Source organism: Pholis gunnellus, assembly GCF_910591455.1.
Source record: "Pholis gunnellus genome assembly, chromosome: 15".
NCBI lineage: Eukaryota > Metazoa > Chordata > Actinopteri > Perciformes > Pholidae > Pholis > Pholis gunnellus.
The window spans coordinates 413,541-427,945 of NC_136542.1; the positions used below are offsets into that span (position 1 = coordinate 413,541).

General features: G+C 49.3%; 2 protein-coding genes across 3 annotated transcripts in view; one reads left to right on the forward strand and one right to left on the reverse strand.

Moving 5' to 3' along the window:
- Positions 1–7,169, reverse strand: part of tecpr2 (tectonin beta-propeller repeat containing 2) — a 22,254-nt gene extending 15,085 nt beyond the window's left edge. For both annotated transcript variants that reach the window (XM_079174157.1, XM_079174156.1), the window contains exons 1-11: positions 6,981–7,169; positions 6,285–6,391; positions 6,071–6,211; positions 3,606–3,734; positions 2,316–2,447; positions 2,038–2,195; positions 1,770–1,923; positions 1,099–1,251; positions 725–857; positions 122–330; positions 1–35 (exon numbers count right to left, since the gene is read on the reverse strand). The exon at positions 1–35 is cut by the window's left edge and continues 188 nt beyond it. In XM_079174157.1, the coding sequence (XP_079030283.1) occupies positions 1–35; positions 122–330; positions 725–857; positions 1,099–1,251; positions 1,770–1,923; positions 2,038–2,195; positions 2,316–2,447; positions 3,606–3,734; positions 6,071–6,211; positions 6,285–6,362 (1,322 nt within the window). In that variant the 5' untranslated portion in view covers positions 6,363–6,391; positions 6,981–7,169. The remainder of the gene's footprint in view (positions 36–121; positions 331–724; positions 858–1,098; positions 1,252–1,769; positions 1,924–2,037; positions 2,196–2,315; positions 2,448–3,605; positions 3,735–6,070; positions 6,212–6,284; positions 6,392–6,980) is intronic.
- A 733-nt stretch (positions 7,170–7,902) lies between these two features.
- znf839 (zinc finger protein 839) lies at positions 7,903–14,334 on the forward strand. Its single transcript, XM_079174884.1, has 11 exons — positions 7,903–8,420; positions 9,351–9,536; positions 9,999–11,045; positions 11,166–11,288; positions 11,406–11,519; positions 11,602–11,694; positions 11,821–11,967; positions 12,065–12,169; positions 12,334–12,421; positions 12,510–12,627; positions 12,720–14,334. The coding sequence occupies exons 1-11, from the start codon at positions 8,094–8,096 to the stop codon at positions 13,264–13,266; spliced, it is 2,895 nt and encodes a 964-aa protein (XP_079031010.1). The 5' UTR covers positions 7,903–8,093; the 3' UTR covers positions 13,267–14,334.
- The last annotated feature ends 71 nt before the right edge of the window (positions 14,335–14,405 follow it).

Below are 14,405 nucleotides of genomic sequence, written 5' to 3' on the forward strand. Positions count from 1 at the left end.
AACAGACCGGCGTGCTGGCAGGGCGGCTCCATCACCTAGAGAACCAGTAACGGGTTAGTTCACCAGTCTGCAGGAGAACGAGTCGACCACTGAAACCAGTGCTGTAGACGGCTGACATCACCTCAAGCTGCTCCTCCGCCTCCTCCACTTCCTCCTCTTTCTCTCCCTCCTCGCAGGGCCTCTCCCATCCTCCCCCCGGCTGCTCCCGCCCCCCGCCCTCTACGATGATGGCCATGGTTCTGATTGGCTGAGCCGTTTCAACCGATCCGGTTGGTGGGAGGATGGTGGGCGTGGCCAGAGGTGAGGCCTGATGGACGGAGAGCTCCAGCGCTGGAGAGGAGAGACAGACAGGATGATAATCTGTATACATATACTGTATATATATATATACATGTGTATATATATATATACAGTATAAAACCTGTCATCAGAGTTGAATACATCGACGGTACTACAGTGGATCCGGATAGTCGAGTACTCGGTTATTGGTCGTGTTTATTTGGGTTATTAGGATGTTTGTTCAGGATTACAGGAATGTAAAGAACACACTTCACCTTTTATACAAATACAAATATAAACAACAACACTGTAATAACAGAACCGATGTGTTGTAGATGTGTTGTAGATGTGGAGGGTTAGAGTGAGGGGAGCAGAACAGTAGTGGTACTATTACTACTGTACATGTATATATACACATACTACTGGTAGTAGTAGTAGTACTCACAGCTGGAGGAGAGTCCCTCGGGGCTGTTGGAGAGACGGATGATGTCTCGGTCTCCTTTCAGGATGAAGATCTCGTTGTCACAACACGACACTGACACGATGTCTCCGCTGCTCTCCAGCGCTCCGACGATCACCTTCACACAGCAAACGCACAACTTTACACCGATATCAACATTCACAGTAGTAGTTGTATCAGTAGTTGTACCTCATTAACACAGTATTATCAGTAGTTGTAGTACCTCATTAACACAGTATTATCAGTAGTTGTAGTACCTCATTAACACAGTATTATCAGTAGTTGTAGTACCTCATTAACACAGTATTATCAGTAGTTGTAGTACCTCATTAACACAGTATTATCAGTAGTTGTAGTACCTCATTAACACAGTCGAGGACGTAGACGCTGTACTCGTTCCAGCTGAGGATCCAGCCGTCTCGGAGGAAACAGCTGAGCAGACCGAGCTGTCTGTCTTCTGGACGGTAAGCTCCGTTTGGACCGGGATGAGGAAACAACTCAAACTGAGGAATCTGAGTAGACAGACAGGCAGACAGACAGACAGACAGACAGACAGACAGACAGACAGACAGGCAGACAGACAGACAGACAGACAGACAGGCAGACAGACACGCAGACAGACAGACAGACAGACAGACAGGCAGACAGACAGACAGGCAGACAGACAGACAGACAGGCAGACAGACAGACAGACAGACAGACAGGCAGACAGACAGACAGACAGACAGACAGGCAGACAGACACGCAGACAGACAGACAGACAGACAGACAGACAGGCAGACAGACAGACAGAACATAGAAAATGTAATTCAAGTGGAAAGCTGTTCACTCTCAGCCCGCTGGAAATACCTTTTCAATAATGTGTCAAATAAATGAAACTACGAGTGAGTGTAAAGCCGTCGGCCATGACATGAATCGATTAGAAGAAACATAACGTGACTCATCAATAATGTCTTTCCTCTCCTGAATAATAAGAGACATCTTCGGTCAGAGAGGATTCAGGTCCGTCCCTCGTATGTTTCCACGGTACCTGTGTGTTGAAGAGTGGTTTGAGCTGTCGCGTGTCCTCGACCTGTCCTCTGATGTCAGACCTCCAGAGTCTGAGTCCAGGTCTCGCAGCAAACAGCTGAAGGTCGCTCTGCTTACAGAGCGCCGGCAGGAAGCACGCGCCGAACCTGCCGCTGCTGCAACCAACAGATAAAATACTGTCAACACTACAACACTGTAAAGTCTTTAATAGGATGTCTACTGTGGACATGCTGTGTCCTTGTATTATGGGATGTACGTCACATGTCTACCTCTTGCGTGGTTTGGTGCCCAGCTGCTGGACTTCCTGTTTCTGAGTGCAGTAAAGCAGAGATCTGTGCTGTGTGGAGATCAGCAGCACCTGGTGACTGTACTCCATCTGGACCACAGCGGAGGACTCCTCCAGCAGCAGCACGGGTTTACACACACCCTGCACACACACACACACACACACACACACACACCATTAATGAACTACTCTTTCCTTCCTCATGACAGAAACAAAAGGATTCATGTATAGTAACTAGTAGTGTTGTTGTTGTGGTTTCACCTGGTCCAGGTCCAGAGAGGAAAACACAACTCGTCCTTTATCGTCTCCTGAGAACAATTTCATTCCGTTGGTGCTCCACGCCAGAGACGTCACCGAGCCTTTATGGAGGCCGACCACATCGAACCGCCTCAGCTAGAGACAAAGAGAGAGACAGGTGTGTTCCAACGCTACAGAGAGAGAGACAGGTGTGTTCCAACGCTACAGAGAGAGAGACAGGTGTGTTCCAACGCTACAGAGAGAGAGACAGGTGTGTTCCAACGCTACAGAGAGAGAGACAGGTGTGTTCCAACGCTACAGAGAGAGAGACAGGTGTGTTCCAACGCTACAGAGAGAGAGACAGGTGTGTTCCAACGCTACAGAGAGAGAGACAGGTGTGTTCCAACGCTACAGAGAGAGAGAGAGAGAGAGACACACTCTCTCTCTCTCTTAAATAATCTAATCTAATCTAGAGTTATAACACACCTGTCTCTGTGTAGTTATAACACACCTGTCTCTCTGTGTAGTTATAACACACCTGTCTCTCTGTGTAGTTATAACACACCTGTCTCTCTGTGTAGTTATAACACACCTGTCTCTCTGTGTAGTTATAACAAACCTGTCTCTCTGTGTAGTTATAACACACCTGTCTCTCTGTGTAGTTATAACACACCTGTCTCTCTATATAGTTATAACACACCTGTCTCTCTATATAGTTATAACACACCTGTCTCTCTCTGTGTAGTTATAACACACCTGTCTCTCTGTATAGTTATAACACACCTGTCTCTCTGTATAGTTATAACACACCTGTCTCTCTGTGTAGTTATAACACACCTGTCTCTCTGTGTAGTTATAACACACCTGTCTCTCTGTGTAGTTATAACACACCTGTCTCTCTGTGTAGTTATAACACACCTGTCTCTCTGTATAGTTATAACACACCTGTCTCTCTGTGTAGTTATAACACACCTGTCTCTCTGTGTAGTTATAACACACCTGTCTCTCTGTGTAGTTATAACACACCTGTCTCTCTGTGTAGTTATAACACACCTGTCTCTCTGTATAGTTATAACACACCTGTCTCTCTCTGTAGTTATAACACACCTGTCTCTCTGTGTAGTTATAACACACCTGTCTCTCTCTCTGTAGTTATAACACACCTGTCTCTCTGTATAGTTATAACACACCTGTCTCTCTGTGTAGTTATAACACACCTGTCTCTCTGTATAGTTATAACACACCTGTCTCTCTGTGTAGTTATAACACACCTGTCTCTCTGTGTAGTTATAACACACCTGTCGAACTTCTCACCTGTTTGTTCCGACCAGGAAGTGGAGACACCAGCTGGAAAACTGCAACTCGACCTGATGCTGTTCCCACGGCAACCAGATCATCAAAACAGCTGAGCAGCTTCACAGCTGTGATCGCATCACTCTTCCCCTGTTACACACACACACACACACACACACACACACACACACACACACACACACACACACACACACACACACAGTGTTAATCTCTGTCTCTTTAAACTGAAATAGCTCGGTTAAAGTCAAACATTATGAACACACCGCTGATCAACTGACATTCAAATGCACCAACACAGTGAAATACGTTGCTCCACTGGTTTCTGGTTGTACAGTAGACGTTGCTCCACTGGATTCTGGTTCTACAGTAGACGTTGCTCCACTGGTTTCTGGTTGTACAGCAGACGTTGCTCCACTGGATTCTGGTTGTACAGCAGACGTTGCTCCACTGGATTCTGGTTGTACAGCAGACGTTGCTCCACTGGATTCTGGTTGTACAGCAGACGTTGCTCCACTGGATTCTGGTTGTACAGCAGACGTTGCTCCACTGGATTCTGGTTGTACAGCAGACGTTGCTCCACTGGATCCTGGTTGTACAGCAGACGTTGCTCCACTGGATTCTGGTTGTACAGCAGACGTTGCTCCACTGGATCCTGGTTGTACAGCAGACGTTGCTCCACTGGTTTCTGGTTGTACAGCAGACGTTGCTCCACTGGATTCTGGTTGTACAGCAGACGTTGCTCCACTGGATTCTGGTTGTACAGCAGACGTTGCTCCACTGGATTCTGGTTGTACAGTAGACGTTGCTCCACTGGATTCTGGTTGTACAGCAGACGTTGCTCCACTGGATTCTGGTTGTACAGCAGACGTTGCTCCACTGGATTCTGGTTGTACAGTAGACGTTGCTCCACTGGATTCTGGTTGTACAGCAGACGTTGCTCCACTGGATTCTGGTTGTACAGCAGACGTTGCTCCACTGGTTTCTGGTTGTACAGTAGACGTTGCTCCACTGGATTCTGGTTGTACCGTAGACGTTGCTCCACTGGATTCTGGTTGTACAGCAGACGTTGCTCCACTGGTTTCTGGTTGTACAGTAGACGTTGCTCCACTGGATTCTGGTTGTACCGTAGACGTTGCTCCACTGGATTCTGGTTGTACAGCAGACGTTGCTCCACTGGATCCTGGTTGTACAGCAGACGTTGCTCCACTGGATTCTGGTTGTACAGCAGACGTTGCTCCACTGGATCCTGGTTGTACAGCAGACGTTGCTCCACTGGTTTCTGGTTGTACAGCAGACGTTGCTCCACTGGATTCTGGTTGTACAGCAGACGTTGCTCCACTGGATTCTGGTTGTACAGCAGACGTTGCTCCACTGGATTCTGGTTGTACAGTAGACGTTGCTCCACTGGATTCTGGTTGTACAGCAGACGTTGCTCCACTGGATTCTGGTTGTACAGCAGACGTTGCTCCACTGGATTCTGGTTGTACAGTAGACGTTGCTCCACTGGATTCTGGTTGTACAGCAGACGTTGCTCCACTGGATTCTGGTTGTACAGCAGACGTTGCTCCACTGGTTTCTGGTTGTACAGTAGACGTTGCTCCACTGGATTCTGGTTGTACCGTAGACGTTGCTCCACTGGATTCTGGTTGTACAGCAGACGTTGCTCCACTGGTTTCTGGTTGTACAGTAGACGTTGCTCCACTGGATTCTGGTTGTACCGTAGACGTTGCTCCACTGGATTCTGGTTGTACAGCAGACGTTGCTCCACTGGATTCTGGTTGTACAGCAGACGTTGCTCCACTGGATTCTGGTTGTACAGTAGACGTTGCTCCACTGGTTTCTGGTTGTACAGTAGACGTTGCTCCACTGGATTCTGGTTGTACAGCAGACGTTGCTCCACTGGATTCTGGTTGTACAGCAGACGTTGCTCCACTGGATTCTGGTTGTACAGTAGACGTTGCTCCACTGGATTCTGGTTGTACCGTAGACGTTGCTCCACTGGATTCTGGTTGTACCGTAGACGTTGCTCCACTGGATTCTGGTTGTACAGCAGACGTTGCTTCACTGGTTTCTGGTTGTACAGCAGACGTTGCTCCACTGGATTCTGGTTGTACCGTAGACGTTGCTCCACTGGATTCTGGTTGTACAGCAGACGTTGCTCCACTGGTTTCTGGTTGTACAGTAGACGTTGCTCCACTGGATTCTGGTTGTACAGTAGACGTTGCTCCACTGGTTTCTGGTTGTACAGCAGACGTTGCTCCACTGGTTTCAAAACCCTTCAAACCCTCTGCTGTGATTAGAGACCGCAACAAATGTTTGAATTTAAAAAAAACCTAAGTGTCAGCTCTACTGAGGACAGGTGTCTCTCCCTGAAGAGCCCCACTAGACCAGGGCCCCATGCTGGACCTCCTGTAAAACCAGACTGAGCACCACAGCAGAAGAAGAAGAAGAAGAAGAGCTCTGACCTCCAGGCTGTACTTGTTCATGTGTGCTCGGCGACGACAGTACAGGTAGAGCATGCCGGTGCTGCTGCCCACCGCCAGGAAGTCACCGCTGCTGTCCAGAGCCGTCAGGTAGACCAGGACGGACCTGAACCCGCGCTGCACCTGCAGGGAGAGAGAGGAGCATCAGCATGGTCGGCATCAGCACTCTGGTCTGGGTCACTTCCTGGTTCCCTACCTTCGCTGGGATCGCATTCAGCAGGTAGTAGAGCGGGCAGAACTCCCTCAGGACGGAGGAGGAAGAGGGGGCCGCCATTGTTTTTTCCGAAGTGGACTCAACTGGTCCTGAAAAGTCAATTCATTAAAAACAACACAGGTTTAATCGTTCACTTCCTGTCCTGGTCCCACCTCAACAACAGCTCAGATCTAACTGACATATACCGAATTGTAAAAGGTCTTACGTCATGTTTTGCAGCTGACGTCATAAGAGAAAGGTTAAATAGAAGTTTGGTGTGACGCCATGAACTCTGCACCAAACTCCATTCAAAAAAGCATAATTTCCTGTTCCCTCGTCTCCTCATCTGACGACATACTAATACAACATGAAGAGTCGTTGGGATTCATTCAAGATAACAACATAAGCATTCTACAAAAAGATAAAAGTGAAGTCTTGTGAATTATCTGCAGTTTGTGCCTTTCTGGAGTTTCTCTGGAGGGCGGAAACGAACGTAAACAGATCATTTAAATTTAAATTCACGTCATTTAAACGCGGTTTTTGATAAAGTTGACATGCCGAATTAAACACAGCAACTTAACCAAGTCTAAGACACCTTAAACTGGGCTTTTACAGTCATTTTTCTCGTCCTACCTTGAGATAAATATTAAATTGACGTATTGTTGAATGTAGTTTGGTTTGACGCAACCGTCAGGTTACCTTTCAATGCTAGCAGGCAGGCTAACAGTTAGCATGAGGAAGAAGAAGACCGTGAGTCCTTTACTGAGAGCTGGAGGATCAAAGGATGTGCCAGATGTTCCAGATGTTTCATTTACAGACCGATATGTTAAGGAGGTCTGTATGTCTGTCTGACAATCGCCCTGTCTGTCTGACAGACTCCATATTGATCTGATCCCGAGCTGCTGTCAACAAACCACGCCCCCGCCGACAGGCCGCGGTACTGCACCTTTCATCTCTACGTCTTTATGTATTTATGTGTTTTAAAACCACTAAAATAATAAAACAATAGAATACTACAATATTGTCTGTGATATGTTAGTTATTATCTTCATCTCAGGATCATTTTTATAAATAAATTAAATAAATGGACGACCGGAAGCGGAAACTCAATGGCTGCTGGTTGGAAAACCTGGAAACTGCTTCCAAGTATTGCGCTTTGCTACTTTAATTGAAACTATTACAGGTTAGTTATGATGATTAGAGATGAGACAACAACATTTATATCATTTATTATGTGTAATTATTGTCTCTAATAATGTGTAAGCTGATTCATCACATTGTGCAATTACAAACAATTATTATGTCTGTATATATCATATTTTGTGTTATATTGTAGTTATTGTGGATTTGTTTTACTTATTTAATATTCTTTACTGTTTAATTACTTATTTACTTGTTTGATCTTGTTTTTTACTGTGTCTCGTGTTTGTTTTATATAGATATATCTATATATATAATTGTTTATACTTTATTAAAAACATACATGGCCACTAAAGCTGATTCTGATTCTGAAGTGTTTAGCGTTGAAACTCAGCGAATCCGGTCCGGTGCCTATTCCAGTCCGGGAGTTCCGCGCTCCCGCGTGCTGCTGACTGACTAAAGTAAGCTAGTCCAGAAGTAACCGTTAGCTAACCGTTAGCTAGCCGTTAGCTGCTGCTCGTTTCACCGCTAACGTCCATGTTGTCCTTCTTATTCAACGGCGCACACACACGTTGTATAACGAGACATATATATCGGTGGTATCGATCGACCACCTGACTGGGAGCTAAGACTGAGCTAAGCTAACAGAATTAGTTAGCCTCGCCAGCCAAAATGGCGGACAACGAGGATGACAGCGGTTCGTTGTTGCAGAGCTGCACCGAAGAACAGAGCATCCTGGTGGGCACAGACTTCACCAGCCTCGACACCACCACCATCATCTACGTGCAGCCGGACGGCAGCCTGCTGGAGGGCTCCGGGCTGTCCGCAGAGGAGCAGCGGGCTCTGCTGGACCAGCTCACCAAACAGCACCAGGTCGTCCAGGTCTCAGACTCCGAGGCCGCACAGCTGCTCCAGCAGAGCCAGCTGGTCAAAACCATCCCGGTCCACAACAACACGGCCCTGCTGGACCCGAGCCAGCTGCAGCAGGTCATCAACCAGGTGTGATGGAGAATGTTTTAATGTGTTTATGAATATATACTTAGGATTGATCAGATGGTGATTGTGATCAATAAGGGGGAGTGGGACGGAACATGTTCCCCAGAACCAGAACCAGAACCAGAACCATGTTGCACATACAAGGACTTTGACCTGGTGGATAGTTCACAACATTAAACATTAAACACAGTGCACACAATAATAACATTAACATGTAGAATATAGTGCACACACACACAGATAACAACACTTCACACACGTGAGACCTGAGTACGTACAGTGTTGTGTGTTTCAACATAGAAACACTGAAACATAGAAACATAGAAACACAGAAACATAGAAACATAGAAACATAGAAACACTGAAGGGATGTGCAGCAGAGTGACCGGTAGAACTGGTCCTGGATGAGAGTCAGTGGGTCCTGGTCTCTGTTAATGAGCTCGACTGCAGACGGTAAGAAACTGTTGATGTGTCGTGAGGTCTTGGACCTGATGGAGGTCTTGGACCTGATGGAGGTCTTGGACCTGATGGAGGTCTTGGACCTGACGGAGGTCTTGGTCCTGACGGAGGTCTTGGACCTGATGGAGGTCTTGGACCTGATGGAGGTCTTGGACCTGATGGAGGTCTTGGTCCTGATGGAAGGGGATCGAACAGTTCATGTCCAGGGTGAGGGGGGTCGGCTACAATCCTTCAGCTGTGACTGAGGAGCCTCACTAACAGAACATACATGTGACACATGTGTGCAGCGAGCTGAATGGAATGAGGAGTTGCTGCCTTTGCTCCATGAGAGTCAGTGTCTGTGGAGCCGTTAACCAGAGAGTTGAGTTAGCAGCAGAAGTGTCTGCTTCACAAGTAGCTGTGGATAGATTCTGCATTAATGCGAGAAAAAACATACCCGGTACTATGTTTAATAGTTTTTTTCCCACCCCACAGGTCACCAAGTCTCAGCAGCAGGTCCACGTCCAGGTCCCCCAGCAGAAGGTCCAGGTCCCCCAGCACGGTCTGAACCAGCAGAACTTAAAGTCCACCTCCCAGAACAACGCTTCCCAGCAGCTCAAGAGCGTCGCCCAGCAGGTCGCCAAGCAGACCGGAAGCTCGGTGCAGGTGGTCCAGAAGAAGGTGATTCAGAAGATCAGTTCATCCGGACTGTAGTAGATTCACCGTGTCCCGGTTCTGTTTGTGGTTCCCCGACCTGAGGGTCGGGACCCCACAAGAGGTCGAGGATTAATCTGAGATCAGGAGAAAATGAATTAGATAGAAGCAGGAAGAGCCACAGAGAGCTGGACGTCTGCAGATGTTGAGAAGGTGACACACCTGTAACAGTTTAAAGATTGATCCAGATCAGTGTGGACCTGGTCCAGAGACTAAAGGACCACTTTCACCTGAATCACAGAGATTTGATCTTTATTTTCTGGGATCAATCATGTTTACATTTCGAACAGATTCAATTAAAAACTGATGGCTGAAAGCTTCTCATGTAGCAGCTGTTCATCCTGAGATCACGATGTCGTCCACGTGAAGCAGCTGTGTGTCACAGGTTCGATCCCTTCAGAGTTATCATCTGCTTTTCTGTCCTTTCAGTCGGAGCCCGTCAGGATCCAGATCCAGGTTCCCCCCAAAAAGGAAGTGAAGCCTCTCTCGGCCCTCCAGCAGAAGAGCGTAGCCGTCAACAATCCGCAGGTGAAGCTGTCGGCCAACGGCAGCGTGAGCAGCGCTCAGATCATCCACATCCAGCCTGTGGTCGGTCAGCCGGGTCAGCAGTTCTTCCTGCAGCAGAACCCCGGGGACCCCCCCATCCAGCTGCTGCTGCAGAGCCCCTCCCCCCTCGTCGGGTCTCTGCTCCCATTGGTCCACAACACCACATCGGCATGCACCACCTCCAGCCCGAGTCAGAAACCTGCAATGTCCCCCATCAGAGTCCAGACCCCCTCTATCGCCAAGACCCCGCCTAAAGCCCCCGCTAACGGTACAATGACAGTCGCCTGTAAGAGTCCAGGTAAACCACCTGCGGTCGTACCAGCAGAGAGCGCCACACCTGCTGCTAACCGACCCGCCGCTGTGGCCCCGCCCCCAGCGGTGAAGAACAGAGACAGGGAGAAAGAGAAGAAGGCGAAGAAGAGAGAAAAGAGGGCGCCGAAGGTCCAGACCAGATCTGGTCGAGTCTCCAGACCACCGAAGTACAAAGCCAAAGACTACAAGTTCATAAAGACGGAAGACCTGGCGGACAGCCACCAGTCCGACTCCGACGACTACTCCGACATGAGCGTGGAGGAGGAGGATGGAGGCGGCAGGAAAGATGGCCCCGCCCCCGGCGTCTCTCTCACCTACAGCCACAAGTCCCGGTCCCACCGATGCCAGACCTGCGACAAGGCCTACATTGGTCTCGGAGGCCTGAACCGGCACTACAAACTGAACCCGACTCACGGGGAGCCCGCCGACCTGCCCGACAACGCACCACACCCGCTCAGAGACGACGGACAATCACAGGAGGAGAAAACGGGAGGAGTCAGAGAGGAGGAGGAGGAGGAGGAGGAGGAGGAGGAGGTGAAGACGACGACGATGACGACGACGACAACAACAACAACAACAACAACAGAGGACAAACCTGTTGACACGGCATCAAACAGAGTAGGAGACCAATCAGAGCTCTCATTGGTTACTTCCTCTGGTTTATCATTAACTAGTCTATTACTATGTGGTTAACTGAGTAGTAATTCACTAACTAGTTCATGTTCTATCTGTCTTCAGGAGGGGGGTCCAGCACCAGCTGTAGGAATCCGGGGCCTCAATCCCCGGGGCCCCGGCAGGCCCCGTGGGAGAGGGCGGGGCCGGGGCCGAGGCCGAGGCCGATCACTGGCACCGCCTCCTAAAGTGAGTTCACTGATGAATCCGTCTCTAACTGAACCGCTGAGGATCCGGCACAGCAGCCGGTATGAACGGGCGCATTTGAACTCAAATAAGCGGGTCCTCTCATTGGTCGACTCTCAGGTGGCGGCGGGGCTCGTCGGTAGGCGGGGCCGTCGCGGTCGACCTCCGAAGCTGGCCGTCGCCATGGTTACTGCCGAGCAGCAGGTGGAGAGGAGACGAGACAGACTGCAGGAGGTAAGAGGAGGAAGTGGACTTTGTGATATAATGAAGACCGAGATGTGTTGTTGTTGTTTCCATAACGACCATGTGTTCACAGCTGGTGGAGCAGTGTGAGGATGAGGAGCTGATGGACATTGTTCTTCCTCGTTTGACCAAAGTGTTGAGTCTGTGGGAGGTGCTTCTGGCAAAGGTACGCTGCATATATACTCTAACTCTACACCCTGTGACCCTGGTTTATAGAGGTCTCCTTCCAGCTGTTACTAACAAGAAGACATTTTTATTTAACTTGTGTTTTGTGTCTTCTGGTCGTCTTCAGGTGGAGGGTAGCGGTCCGGCTCGGACTCGGTTTCCAGACATTTACCGTGAGTTTGAGTCCCTGCAGGCGCAGGTGAGACAGGCGGCTCAGGATTACATCATCAGCCCGCAGGGCGGAGTTATACCGCTGGAGGTCAGGAACATCGAGGTGAGAAGCTCTTCTGTGTTTTACGTTCCTCTGGAGGTCGGTTATGGAGCAGTGTACCGATGGCCAGGCCTGTGTACTGGACTGTACTGTGTTTCAGGTTGCCAGGTCTCTGGGAATCCTGGATGAGGTGAACAGGATGAAGGTGGTTCCTGGAGCGTCTCCCAGCTCCAGTCTGACCAATAAGAACGTCCGATACATGGAGGTAAACGCAGCATGTTGTTCCTGTGTTGCACATGTAAACATCAGAGCCTGCTTTCAGAGACCTGGATCTGTTACCTGTTGTACTCTGATAGAAACCAGGACTCTGTGGCAGCTAAACTCCTGATCCAGGTACAATCTGATTCAGTCAGAAACTGTGTTTCCCAGAATTCCAAGATGTTGCCGCCTTCAAAGAGATTCAAGATGGAGAACAGTGTTCCAGTTCACCAGAATGGCATAGAGACGCACAGAACAGGTACAACTACTGCGTCTGTGCTCATTCATAGACTGTGGATCTACTATTTGAACTCATCCTGATTCTTTCTTTTCACTTTTCCTTGGAGGTGGGACTACAGTGCCCTCTGTGCCCTCCTCTCTGAAGCCCTGCTCGGTCTCCGTCTCTCCTCTGGTGATTTCAGCCGGATCCAAACTGCTGACCACCAGTGCCGACCCTTCCTCCAGGTGAGGTGACCCTGTCTGTGTGTAGACCAAGTCCTACGTAGACCGGGTTTACGTGGCTGGTCTGATCTGAATGTGTTTCTCTGGTCCCTCAGCTCCCCCGGCTCCATCTCTGCTAAGACGCCCTCCACCCAGGCTCCGCCCCCTGCCATGCCCATGGAGCTGACCCCAGGTGAGGACCAGGGGACGGTCCAGGTGAAGTCTCTGCAGACAAACCAGGACCAGGTGTTGAGCAGCAGTGACATCACAGCCCAAATGAACGAGCTGGAGAAAGCTCTGGGTTCAAGTCCCGAGACCAACACAGACTCAAAGAAACCTGAGTCCAGCTCCACCCAGACACCCGAGTCCAGCTCAGTCCAGACGATGGCTTCCTCTCAGCTCCAGCAGAGGGATTCCACCCTGTCAGAGTCCGGCTCAGCGGACCCCTGCGAGTCCAAAGAGCTCCAGGAGGGTCAAGAGATCTACATCCAGACCGAGGGCCTGACGGTCCAGATGGCAGAGCCCGGTGTAGACCGGATTGTGATTGTCAACGGGCCGGACGGGACCACCATGCACATCCAGACACCAGAGGGGGTCCCATTGGAGGCGGTCCAGGCTCTGCTGGGCATCGAGGCTTCAGACGGAGCCAAAGCTCCTCAGTGAACCCGAACAGAATCTCGACTGAGCAAGACCAGAATCTGACCTGAACCACATCAGGATGACGGAGTGACTGGATTATTTTTAGGTGGTATTTATAAAAGGTGTACAAAGTACAAACTTTATTATAACTGTGGGTGTAATGAACACAGCAGCCTGAAGGGGGCACTGCCAGACCACTGACTGCTGGTTTGGGGTTTCTGTAAGCTCCGCCCTGTTGAATCTGTTCCAGTTGAACACCGAGGACGAACGGTTCTAATCTCACCCGGCTCGTTCCAGTCAAACTCCGTTGATGCGACGTCTCGTTCCTTCTTCTTCAGACCGAACTTTGCATTTAAGAAACAAGTTGAAACCAATTTTCATTTTATTTTGTGGTCATATCTAATATTTACAGATATCCTGACCTCGGGTCAACAGATTCAACATCTAAAGATGAGCGACATCATTTAATCGAGATGAGAGGATGAGTTTCCACTCGGCAACGATTAACGAGACGTCGTTACCGTTTCAGTTCAGCTCCTTCGTTGACTGGTTCGTTCAGTTCTCGGCTCCTCGGGGGGAGCCCGGTCTCCTCGGGGGGAGCCCGGTCTCCTCTGGGGGAGCCCGGTCTCCTCGGGGGGAGCCCGGTCTCCTCGGGGGGAGCCCGGTCTCCTCGGGGGGAGCCCGGTCTCCTCTGGGGGAGCCCGGTCTCCTCGGGGGGAGCCCGGTCTCCTCGGGGGGAGCCCGGTCTCCTCGGGGGGAGCCCGGTCTCCTCGGGGGGAGCCCGGTCTTCCTGCTTTTTGTTTTTTTAATGAATCTGAAGTGATTGTAAATTTGTAAACTAGTCCCCCCGTGTTTCAGTAAATAAACATGTTCCTTTCACAATAGAAACGGATTAGTTGGCTGTTTATATGTAGGATATAAAAAAACAAAGTTTAAAAAAAGTTGCACTATTTTATTACTTTTTATAAAACTGGACATTTGTACTTGTTTGGAGACGTGAGGACGGACTGGACGGATGAAACTGAAGTGATTTGTCGTGTTGATCGTGCTGAATGCGTTAAAACATTTCATGTTCCTCCAATAAACCGATGTGACGAACTCTGAGCTCTGCTTTGTGATTTCACGTGATGGAAGTTTAATGAATCATCAACACAAAGGTGCTC

Excerpts from the sequence above, each read along its gene's own strand:
- znf839 (XM_079174884.1), top strand. The coding sequence starts at position 8,094 with ATGGCGGACAACGAGGATGACAGCGGTTCGTTGTTGCAGAGCTGCACC. Across the intron at positions 12,170-12,333 it reads AGAACGTCCGATACATGGAG|AATTCCAAGATGTTGCCGCC; the intron begins GTAAACGCAGCA and ends TGTGTTTCCCAG. Across the intron at positions 12,628-12,719 it reads AGTGCCGACCCTTCCTCCAG|CTCCCCCGGCTCCATCTCTG; the intron begins GTGAGGTGACCC and ends CTGGTCCCTCAG.